Source organism: Crocuta crocuta, unplaced genomic scaffold (genome assembly GCF_008692635.1).
Source record: "Crocuta crocuta isolate KB4526 unplaced genomic scaffold, BGI_CrCroc_1.0 scaffold179, whole genome shotgun sequence".
Lineage (NCBI taxonomy): Eukaryota > Metazoa > Chordata > Mammalia > Carnivora > Hyaenidae > Crocuta > Crocuta crocuta.
The window spans coordinates 17,702,429-17,715,411 of NW_027551568.1; the positions used below are offsets into that span (position 1 = coordinate 17,702,429).

At 38.9% G+C, this 12,983-nt stretch overlaps 1 protein-coding gene across 1 annotated transcript in view; it reads left to right on the plus strand.

Moving 5' to 3' along the window:
• The window catches only part of LOC144220294 (cytosolic beta-glucosidase), a 147,372-nt gene that overhangs the window by 75,831 nt on the left and 58,558 nt on the right, over positions 1-12,983 (plus strand). Inside the window, exons 3-4 of the mRNA XM_077750468.1 lie at positions 10,644-11,440; positions 12,161-12,284. Coding sequence (XP_077606594.1) covers positions 10,644-11,440; positions 12,161-12,284 — 921 coding nt within the window. The remainder of the gene's footprint in view (positions 1-10,643; positions 11,441-12,160; positions 12,285-12,983) is intronic.

Consider the following 12,983-nt stretch of genomic DNA (forward strand, 5'->3'; position numbering starts at 1 on the left):
GCCTGAGGCACAAAATTCAAGGAAACATTGACTCTCAGGGTCTTACAAGTGCAAAATGGGCACTTGCAGAAACTCAGGGTCTTACAAGTGCAAAATGGGCACTTGCAGAAACTCAGGGTCTTACAAGTGCAAAATGGGCACTTGCAGAAACCCGAATGAAGGCACCTGCTAGCCTCATCCTGCTTCCAGCCTGCAGTGCCTTCATTGCCTCTCTGGGGAGAAGTTCTTTTATCTGATTTCCCACATAGTAAGAACAACCTGTGATAACATTTGCTAGGTGGGCATACGTACTCACAAATGTTGATCTTACGTAAGGTTGGTTAACCTGTACATTGTGAAGTGCAGCTGCAACTCGTGTCTCCTCCAGAGAGCGACAACACAAGATCCATTGCCTGATCTAAAGATACTAGCTCCCCTCACTAACTCCTGTTGGTTGAATGCCTACTTTCTTGACATCACTGACCAGTTTTTTTTTCTGCCTCGTACACATACTAATTTGTTGTTCAGTTTAAAAGTGAACTAATAATTTTCCACCTTCTTCATCCATAATCTATAACATGTTTTCTCTGGCACCATTATATCCCCAAAAGTCTAAACTAAGAGTAATCTCTGAATCCCTCTTATTTGGCTTCCTACATCTAATTGGTTGCTAAGTATGATCCATTCCACTATGTCTCTCTAACTTCTCCCTCCTGGTCATCTTCTCTGCCTCTGCCCTGGTTTATCTGTTTATCATTATCATCAAGGACTTTTTGATATACCCATGTTGGGTCTAACTACTTTCACACTTTCCCTGCCCTTTAATTCTTTGTACAGAATACCAAGCTTCAGTGTATAGTGTACACTCCTTTATATGTCATTCCAGGTTTCATTTGACTTAGTCTTAACTCACCTCTGAGACATTACAGGCTGAAATCCCCTATAAATATGACCCATGCAATTGTTCTATTTACTTCCCTAAGCACATAACCCACTATTTATTAAATGTTCTATGCAATTTTCCACCTCTGGAGGAATTTTCTTAAGCTCTTTTTCCTGTCTGGAATGGCCTTTCCTTAACTACACCCACTGAATATCTACCCTCTTGGTAAGGCCAGCATGGACGTTTTCTCTTCTTTAGGCTCTACCCTGTTGGAAGGCAGAATGCATCTTTGTTTTTCTATTTGCATTGCACTGCATAAACCTTTTTGAATATTTCTCACATGTTTTACTCTTAGAATCACTATATTCCCTGTTAGATTATAAGCACCTTGAGTTTCATTCAATTCAGCAAATGTGTCTTAAGTATCTACTGTGTGTCAGGTACTGTGCTAGGTACTTGTAGCATAGATATGAGAATCTCTTGAATTGCCTACAGTGTAGTGGCCAGGGAATTCTGCCTTGTTCATCCCCATAACAAATTTCTTACAAAGAGAAATTCAGTAAACATTTGCTGAATTTAATCGGATGAGGTCAATAATAAAAATGCAAATAACCCTAAAGCTAGTAATGGTTGTGTTTCATTGAGCACGTAGTATGTATAACTCAGTATGCCAACACTGCACCCCACTTCTGCTAATTTAATGCTCTTAATAGCCTTATGAGTGAGGTGCTTCTCTAAACAGGGAATAATGGTGACCTGAAATAGAAGGCTGGGTGTAAGTTTGCCAAGGTGACAATTTAGTTAGTGCTGAATTCAACCTAGGTCTGTCTAATGTCAAACCTGTAGTATCTTACTCTAGAACCTTCTGTAGCCTCACTAGACCACTTCTCCCTGTGCTACAGCTTCCCTGTTGGTGAAAGGAAGCAAAGGCACCACATCACCAGAGCTCTTTTTGCTGCTCTAGTCCATGATTCTGGGCATTTGGAGTTTTCACTGAATTTCCATTTGGATGGTAAACACTGGGAAATTTTGAAAACACACACACACCAAAACAACACTTCCCCTGGCCAACTTATAATGTAGGTTCATAACCCCTTATCTGAAATTCTAAAATCCAAAAAGCTCTGAATGCTGAATCCTTTTTATCAAGTTAATTCTAAAAATAATTTGTTAGCAAAAGCTAACCTGAATTGATGTTTTTTTTTTAATTGAAGAATAATTGGCATACAATATTGTATTAGTTTCAGGTATAGAACATAGTGATTTAACATATATGTATACATGTATATATATATATATACACATATATATGTATATTATTAGATGATCACCACAGTAAGTCTGGTTACCATGTGTATTCATACAAAGTTGTTATGATATTATTGACCATATTCCCTATGCTGCACACGATGGCCCCATGATTTATTTATTTTATACTTGGAAGACTATACATCTTAATCCCCTTCACTTATTTTGCTCATCCTCTCTCCTCTTTCCCTAGCAACCATCAGTTTGTTCTCAGTTTGATTCTTGTTTGTTTCATTTGTTCATTTGTTTTTTAGAGTCCATATATAAGTGAAGTCCTATGGAATTTGTCTTTGACTAATTTCACTTGTCATAATACCCTCTAGGTCCATCCATGTCACTGCAAATGGCAAGATCTCATTCATTTTTATGGCTGAGTGACTCTCTCTCTCTCTCTCTCTCTCACACACACACACACACACACACGCACACACATCCACACACCACATCTTTATCCAGTCATCCACTGATGGAAATTTAGGTTGCCTTTATTGGCTATAGTAAGTAATGCTGCAATGAAGACAAGTTAGTGTTTTTGTTTTCTTCAGGTAAATATCTAGAAGTAGTAGCATTGCTGGATCATATGGTAGTTCTATTTTTAATTATTTGAGGAACCTCCCTACTGTTTTCCATAGTGGCCACACCAATTTACATTCCTGTTAACCCTGCATGAGGGTCCCATTTCTCCACATCCTCACTAACACTTGGTATTTCTTGATACTAGCCACTCTGACATGTGTGAGGTGATATCACATCATGGTTTTGATTTGCATCTCCCTGATGGTTGGTGACATTGAGCATTATCTTCATGTGCCTTTTGGCCATCTGTATGGCTTTTTTGGAAAAGTATCTATTCAGAATTCCCTGCCTAGTTTTTAATCAGATTATTTTTTAAGTGTTTCTTTATTTTTGAGAGAGAGAAAAAAGAAAGAGAGGGAGACAGAGAATCCCAAGCAAGTTCTGTGCTGTCAGTGCGGAACCTGATGTGGGGCTCAAACTCATGAACTGTGATATCATGACCTGAGCCGAAATCAAGGTTGGATGTTCAACTGACTGAACCACCCAGGTGCCCCAATCTGGTTGTTTTTGGAATTATATGGCTTCTTATATATTTTGGATGTCCATCCCTTGTGAAAATTTTTTTGTAATCTCAGGTTATTTCACTTGGTAAGAATGTTTGTATAGTTTACTGCAGAAATATTAAGGGAGACTGACCCAGACCCACTGGGGATATTAACTTAATATATGGTATTTGCGGGGCACCTGGGTGGCTCAGTTGGTTAAGCATCCGACTTTGGCTCAGGTCATGATCTCACGGTTCACGGGTTCGAGGCCTGTGTCAGGCTCTGTGCTGACAACCAGCTCAGAGCCTGGAGCCTGCTTCAGATTCTGTGTCTCCCTCTCTCTCTCTGATCCTCCCCTGCTCATGCTCTCTCTCTCTCTCTCAGAAGTAAATAAAACATTAAGAAAAATTAAAAATATATATATATGGTATTTGCTCTGTATTTCCTTTCTAAAAATCCAAAAATTCTGAACACATTTGCCCCCAAGATTTTCAGATAGAGGAGTACTGTACCACTATGTCAACATATCAAGTTATTTAAAACAAACTTGAGGTGTACAGAAGTCCAGGGAGCACACTAAAGACCAACATTCCAGGAACAGGGCAGTGGAAAAGCTGGCGGGGTGATGGTGGTGGTGGTGGTGGTGGTGGTGGTGAGACAGGAGATACTGGGGCCACTTGCACAATGTGGGAAGATAACTCATGCACATCTCATGTGGGGATCACGTGCCCCAGCACTGAGCTGTTACTTTTGGCCCCAGCTTTTGTAAAGTCATAGCTGATTAATATTACAGACTTTTGTGCTTCCAGGCAGCAGAATTTCAATAAGTGGTTGCTCACCGTTGTGCAGTGATCTGTTGCAGCAACTGGAACTATTTTAACTCAGAAAGGCCATCGTTTGTTTTTTCTGTTTAAACATTTTCTCAAAGAGCATGTGAAGACTATGAGAATCCTTGTCACTCTCCTTTACAAGGCACCCCCGTTTTTTGTGTTCTACCTCTTATTTTAAAGCTTGATTAGAGGACATTTGGAAACGTGTAAAATCCTATGTTCCCAAACAGTAAGAATATTTTACAAAGTGGAATTGTTACACAGCCTTTCTCTTTCAAATGTCAAGTCTTCAAGGTTTAACAAGAAGAGATTGGGCTGGCAACAGAAATCACATATTTCTGTAGTTCTCAGCTGTTCAAATTCATTTTCATTTCTGCCACAAATGTAAGTTTCAGATGATTAGTAGGGGGCCCAGGTATTGGAAATAAAAAAAAGGAATGCTTATGCAGAATTTCTTATTCACTTTAATTTAAAATATGAGCACACTTAGCAGGAATGGTAAAGTAAATAACTGAAGAAACATGTATTAATCTCCTACTCCATATTGGACAGTATGTTAGGCTGAATAATGGCCTCCGAGGATGTTCATGTCTTAATTTGTAGAAACTGTAACTATATTATCTTACATGGTAAAAAGGACCTTACAGCTGTCATTACAATAAAAATCTTGAGATGGAGAGATTATCTTGGATTATCTGGATGGTCCCAGTATAATCACATGAATCCTTATAAGAGGGAACAAGAGTGTTGGAGTCAGAGAGAGAAAATACAGGAACTGAAACAGAGGTCAGAGAGGAGAGTAACAGATGTTACACTGTTGACTTTGAAGATAAAAGAAGGGCTATGAGCTAAGGAATGCAGGCATCCTCTGGAAGCTGGAAGAGGCAAAGAAATGGGTTCTCCTTGAGAGCCTCCAGAAAGAACTTAGCCCTGTTTACATTTTGATTTTAGTTCAGTGAGAATCTTTTTGAATATCTGATGCCCAGAACAATAAGATAATAAATTTGTGTTGGTTTAGGCCACTAAGTTTATGGTAGTTTGTTATAGCAGCAGTAGGAAGCTAATACAGGCAGTGTGCTAAGAGAATAGAGGGCAAGCAAAGAAATTAGTTGGTGGTGTGAGTCTATGAGGGAATGAACCTAGTTTTCATGTGCGATGCATGGTAGGCACTTGAACAAAATAAATTCTACATGAAAACATTTATAGTTTTATAAAGGGGGGTTCCAGGTCAGTTATTTTCTGCATTGACACATCATCTCTGCAAGTCCTAGCCACATCCTCTTCTGAGGGAATCTCCCCATTTCTTTGTTCTACATAAACCTGCTCCACTCCTGGCCATAGGTAACTGGACAAGGGGAAGGCCTCTTTCCCTGTTGACATAATATTGTATAATCTCATGGAAAAAGAAAATCTTGCCCAATCGTCTTCTCCTCTCAGGCATGTTTGAAATTGAGGAGTTGAGAACAATGAGTTGGTTGGTGCTGGCACCAGGACTATAAGATAGTTTGGGCAGATGGGATGAACATTTTGAGACCAGCAAATTTGTGGCATAAAGAAAACATGTGTTGAGTGAAATTGGATGAGTGAGCCAGTCTTTTTTGAGAGGCAAAGACTTTCTCAGCTCCCAGCTTCTATCCCCTTGAGTTTCAGTTGTAATTTTGTGTGACTGGGAATCTGATAGCTCTCTATCATATCAAATAATGCCCATGTTTCCCACACCAAACAGCTACCTGCCCCTCATGCTACCTTTATATTTGAGTTGATCTGAAGTGGGTTGCTTTTCCCTATATCCAAAAGACATTTAACTCAAATTTGCTTTATATTTCCAAAGATCAAATAAGAATAAATGGGCTTAGTAAAATCAGAGAAAATGGTAGTTAACTATGAAAGAAAACTGTGGGAGTTTTAATACTTAATCAATTATGTCAGTCAAGTGATCGACTTCAACTCAGTTCATGATCTCACGGTTTGGTTCATGGGTTCAGGCCCCTCATTGGGCTCTGTGCTAACAGTTCAGAGCCTGGAGCTTGCTTTGGATTCTCTGTTTCCCTCTCTCTCTGCCCCTCCCCCACTTGTACTCTGTCTCTCTCTCTCAAAAATAAACGTTAAAAAATTATATAAATAATGTCTAAATATCAAGGAGTAGAATAAGATCCAAATATCCTCTCAAAGTTTCAAGATCCCTTGATTAGTAACAGATGATCATTTAAAAATGCACATTTTCCAGCAACTGAATTTCTTATAAAGCTAAAGAACCCTTTCATGATTTGGTCTCATTTGATACTCAAAACACTCATGAGGTGGCACTACTGATATGTCTCTTTTACAGATGAGGAAACTTGAATGTAGACAGGCCAAGTGATTTGTCCATGATTCTTCAGCTCAACTGTTTGACTCTGGAGCTCTGCTCTTACAAACCTCCCTTCACTGCCCCATGGGAAAATTTCATTACAGCACCAAACCAAAAGTGCTGTGTATAATCCAGAAGTACTCAGTTCTGGGATGTTAAATATTAATTATGCAATGCTTTGTTGCTCTGCCAGGCTGATGAGTGAGAAAAAAAAATCTTATTTAAAAATTTTTTTAATCTGCAGTTCAACTGAAGATTATCATGTTGTTTGAATTACATTGATTGCCATCATTAATGATTGTGCTACATCTAATGATGCTTACAAGGGATAAATCATTGATTCTTCCAAAAATGAAAAAAAAAGGATCTAATATTTTGAATCAGCTCTAAGATCGGTGATTGCAAAGACTCGTAAAACATTGTCACCATGTTTCTGGTTCTAAAACAATAAACGTGAGAAGTGGACTGTCATGGTAGAACTGATTTAGTCTTTGTAGTGAGGCAGACAGGGTTTAAATGTCAGCTGTGCCATATGACAACATTGTCACTTATATCTGATACTCACTTTCTCTGAAGAGAAGCAGTTTCCTTAGATGCTTAATGAGGATAAAAATACCTACCTCTTGGTGTACCTGGGTGGCTCAGTCAGTTAACCATCTGACTTTGGCTCAGGTCATGATCTCAGAGTTTATGGGTTGGAGGTCCACACTGGGATCCACACTGACAGTGTGTAACCTGCTTGGGATTCTCTTGCTCTCCTTCTCCCCCTCCCCCTCTCCCTCTGCCCCACCCCTGCTCATGCTTTCTTTCTCTCTCAGAATAAATAAACTTGTAAAAAAGCCCACCTTGGACTTCAGGCTAGGATTAAATGAAATGGCACATATAGAATGAATGCAATAAGAGAAAACTGATGTCATTTTTACATTCATAGCCATTGGAAGGAATTAGTTATGAAAACCTTCACACATACCAATTCCAAACAGATTCCATCATACCATCTTTGACATTGCACTTTACAAATGCGCGCCTGCAGAGGCCCAGAGATGGGATGGTGGAGTGATCTTTCATTGTGAGAGAAAAGAAAAGCTTTATAAAGTTTGGTGAAGTGTGTTGGTTTTCTATTTCTGCAGCAACAAATTATCCCAAGCTTAGCTGCTTAAAAAATAGCATAAATTATACACCTGAAAATAATAGAAAATTGTATATCAATTATATTTCAGTTGAAAAGCACAAATTTATTACTTAAGAGTTATGGAGGTCAGAAGTCTGACACGGGTCTCTGTAGGCTAAAACCAAGGTGCCTACAGGGTCACATTTCTTACCGAAGGATCTAGGGGAGAGTCTGTTTCTTGGCTCATTTCAGTTTCTTATGGTAGTGGGACTGAAGGTCTCATTTCCTTGATGATTATCAACTGAGGACCATTTTCAGTTTCTAGAAGCAACCAGCATTCCTTGGCAGGGGGCTCCCTTCCTCCACCTTCAAAGCTGGCAATAGTGGGTTCAGTCCTTCTTATGCTGCTACCTCTCCGGCCTCTTCTGTTGTTGCATCTTTCTGACCCACTCCTCTGCTCTACTCTTTCACTTCTAAGGACTCTTGTGGTTAGCTTGGGCCCAACCGAACCATCTAGAGAAATCTCCCCATGTCAAGATTTTTAACCTTAATCACATCAGCAAATCCTTTTTGCTATGTAGAGTAACTTACTCACATGTTTAGAGTATGGACATCTTTTCATGGTTGAAGTATTCTGTCTACCAAGTGACTAATAGCATACATAAGGGTCTTCCAAGTATGGAGTTGTTATGATTGATTCACATTATGTTCTGGTTTGCAAAACAAGTGAGCTGTTGTTAAAAATATCCACTCTTACAGACAGACAGACAGACAGACAGACAGACAACACATGACCTTGTGTAATTTGGCTTCTGCTTACCCTGATTACCTCTCACCATTCTTATGCTTTCTCTGCTCAGCTATACATTATCATTATACTGAACTTACGGTTACCAGAGAGCCATCCTTGCCTAAAATACAGTATACAAACGAAGACTGGTTAGTCCATATAAGATAATAAAACTCTCATCTACGAAAGAAACCCAGGAAGCCAAACACAACCTCTTCAGCAATTGGCCCAGGATAGTCAGAACTTGATCAACATCTGCCAATGTCTCTGGTTTTTTTATGTATGTTTCTTCCCCTTCCCCCTGCTTCCAACATAGGACCAGCCAGAGAAAGCCAAATATGTGTCCCAAACCAATTGCTTAGGATGCTGTGCTTCTAGATAGCCTACCCCCCAGCCTCCCTGTGCCAACAACCTCCAATCAGAATGTAACTGAAGCTTTCATATTCCCTTACTCTTTTTCACTATAAAGCTTTCACTCTTCCCTGACAGCGTTTGAGTATCTGTCAAATGCAAGTGATGATGGCTGATTCCCTTGCTACAGCAAGCTCTGAATAAATAGACTCTTTGTTCGTATTTATTTCCACACCTCCCTTACTCTTTCATATATTTATTTACCTTTTTTTTTCTCTTCTTGGATCACTCATTCTTCCTTGCCTTATGTGAGTAATTGATACTCCTCATTTGAGTGTCAGCTGAGATGTCACTAATGACAACAATAACAATAATTATTAAAGTGATAGAGAACTTGTATTGAGCCCTTTACCTGATGCCAAGAACTTTCTAACCATGTCCAATTTATCAACCCATTAAACTCTTGGCAATAAATTATTGATGTAGGTTTCTATTATCGTTCAGATTTTACAGACAGGGAAAGATAATTCAGAGAGATAAAGTAACTTGCCTAAGGTCACTTAAGTAGGTGAAGGAATTAGGGTAGAATTTAGGCAGCTGGTTGCCATAGTTCACTTTTGAAATCATGATGTTATATTGCTTTCAAAGTAGATTTTCAAATGGCCTTAGTTTGGAATAGGTACCTCTTATCATATGCTTAATTAGTATTCTGTACTTTATCTTTACCAATAATACTGTATTATGATTGTGAATTTAACTGTAGTCCTACTAAAACTGAAGCTCCCTTAGATCAAGGACAGTATTTATCTTACATATGTTTGTAAGTCCAGCATACAGTAACTTCTCTATATGTGTGCATTTGAGGGATGAATAAATTAATGATTGAAAAAAAATTCAAAAGCCTAAATTAGTTTTAATCAGAGGATACAATGTTAAAAAAAAAAAAAAACAGAGAAAAAGGACCCTACTTCTGAACAAACTTTGAATGCAACACAATTCTGCCTGGGAATTTACAGTTATTATCCAGGAATACAGGATGGCTTCTCTCTTCTGAGCTTAGGTTTCTTCTATAATCCTAGACATAAAATCATATGAAGCAGTAATATCAGTCTCTCCTCAGAAAGGCTCTTCCAGTTAGGAGTCATTATTAGGTTGGACCCAAAATCTTCTTGGCACTGGTTTCTGAGGCAGAGTATCTCCAACTTAATAACATTCTTCTGAACTCTGCCACAATCCTAAAAGCTCTTCCCCCAACACGCAGTGCTGGGGAATTAGCTGAGAGCCGAAGGTGGCTAGGTATCTCATGGACTATGTCAGAATCCTAGAGCAAAGTCCCCACCCATGTTCCTTAATATGCCAAACCTCTGGCTAACTGCCCTTGTAACCCTCATTCTGGGAGCTCTTATTCATGCTCAGTGGGTGTCCTTTTTAGATCAATAAGACTGGTATATCTGGAGAAGCACTGAGTCAGTCATCTGGATCAATTCTTTTACTTTGTATTTAATACTATTGAGAACCATTCATTCATTCAACAACTATTTATTGAACATCTATCAACTGAATTTCTGGTATTGTTCCAGGATTTGGGGGATCCACAGGTGACTTAGATAAGACCCCAGCTATTATGAGGTTTGTATTCTAGTGGGATTGACAGACAAATCAAGCATACAAATAAAATAATTTCAATACATGTGGTAATAACACAAAGTTCTGTGGTAGCAACTTTGCCAAATGTATTCCTGTCAGAACACACGTCTTCCACATCTTCCATCAATCCCCGACTCTGCTCAGCCATTCTTCATTGGTATTCTTCGGGTTTCCTCCCAGCCTTTACTTGATTATACGCAGGAAGTAACAAACCTTATTTGAATAAAAGTTACTTAGGAAATTATTCCCAATCCTCTCTGGATCATTACTTATGGTCAGCGTTTTAAAAATAACTTTACTTCTCATACTTCCTTTTTTTTTTTTCTTTTCTAGGAGTAGACTATTACAACAAGATCATTGATGATTTGTTAACTAATGGGATAATACCCATAGTGACACTCTACCACTTTGACTTGCCTCAGGCCTTAGAAGATAAAGGAGGTTGGTTGTCAGAGGCAATCATTGAATCCTTTGACAAATATGCCCGGTTTTGCTTCAGTACTTTTGGAGATCAAGTCAAGCAGTGGATCACCATAAATGAGCCTAACATACTTGCCCTGCTGGCATATGATCTTGGTCTGTTTCCTCCTGGGGTATCTCACTTTGGAACTGGAGGTTATCAGGCAGCTCATAATTTGATTAGAGCTCATGCCAGATCCTGGCACAGCTATGACTCTTTATTCCGAAAAGAGCAGAAGGGCATGGTGTCCCTAGCAATTTTTGCTGGCTGGGTGGAACCAGCAGATCCCAACTCAGTGTCTGACCAGGAAGCTGCTAAAAGAGCCATTGCTTTCTCCTTGGATTTGTTTGCTAAACCTATATTTATTGACGGTGATTATCCAGAAGTTGTCAAGTCTCAGATTGCCTTCATGAGTAAAAAGCAAGGCTATCCATCATCAAGGCTTCCAGAGTTTACAGATGAAGAGAAGAGAATGATTAAGGGCACTGCTGATTTCTTTGCTGTGCAATATTATACAACTCGTTTAGTCAAGTACCAGGAGAACAAGAAAAAAGAGCTGAGTTTTCTTCAGGATGTGGAGATTCAAATTTTTCCAGACTCATCTTGGATAAATTTTGATTGGGTCTATGTGGTGCCGTGGGGAATACGTAAACTACTGAAATATATTAAGGTAAAGCACAACGTTTGTGTTTATGTACACCCAAATATGTAGAAATGGAAAGACAGACATGTGTATGTGTAAGAACTTAGAAAAAGAATGATTTTAAGCAGTAGCTTATATATTTGTTGGCTTGGGAAGAGATATTAGGATTTAAGTTGGTGAGGGGTAACTAGCTGATAAAGGGTTTCAAGCCAAGGTCAAAGTTGGGATACTTTGTTAGAGGCAGTTGTGGTCAAAGGAGTGGCTTAGAAATATTTTTCAGGCTGATGTCACAACTGTGATTGTTAAAAGGCACATTAAAGGCTGAAATACTGGATCCCTTTTTGGGCCTCTGTTATGCTGGATGGTGTCCAGGTAGCTGAAATTAAAATTTTAAGTTAATGATTTCTAGGACCTTTGCTGTGGGCAGATAGAGAATGTAGCTGTTGGTGGGACCAAGGGGTTAAGGAGCAGTGACAATCAGCAGATGCCGATGGAAGAAAGATATTTCTGCCTTCTCATTATGATAAGAGTCATTTGACTGTCTTCATGGACATTTGCACAGTTTTGCTTTCCCATTGTTAGTCATAAAAGGTCAGTGCGTGGAAAATTAAGTTAATAGGGTCAGTGCAATTTGATGAAAACTAGTTTTGGGTTGTAGCTTAGAGAAGATAGAGGGTAATGCACCTGATTTTATGAGTCTTTTTTTTTACATCTGTTTGGAATAAAACTTCTGCTCTCTTGTTCCAGGATACGTATAATAACCCTGTAATTTACATCACTGAGAATGGGTTTCCCCAGGGTGACCCTGCATCTCTTGATGACACTCAGCGCTGGGAGTATTTCAGACAGACATTTCAGGAACTGCTCAAAGGTACTATTTGAAATGAGGAAAGATCAATTGTGCAAACTTAATATAATTTTCCCATGTGCCTATTTGCATTCAGCAAAGACCAATGATTTTGAAAGCTGAAATTCATGTAAATCAGTGTAAAGCCATGTAATTAAGAGAGAGGAGAAAAAGTATTTAGGAAAGAGGAAGGTGAGGATTTTGGCCTAGCTTCAACCTTCTAAAATTTAATCAAGTAAAAGCGACTGTCTTCAGCATTTTGTGACTCTTGGGTGAAGGTGACATGAACAGAGGGGTGGCGTCTCTTGGAAGAGAACATTAGTTATTGCAAAAAGATTAGCACTGACCAACTACGGCATGTCTGTGTGTATATTTCAATATCCTAACTACCAAGAAATGAATTGACAGAATTTTTAAAGGACCAAAATTAAGCATTTATGCAATAAACTTTAAAATGCCTTCGATGAGTCTTGGCCTGAAACAGGTCTTCCAACACTGTATGTTTCAGTGAAGCTGTACCCTAACAGCCCCATTTAGGAGCAGTTTTTTGTCATATAGAATCTGTGAATTTCAAGACAATATTATTATTCTGGCGGCGGCTCTTCCCCCCATGGAATTCTTTTCATATTTGAAAACAAATATGAAGGAATAATCTTTAACTGGTAACACACATTTCTACACCAGTTAATTTCCCCATTTCAGCTTCTACTTGGAACGCTGTTG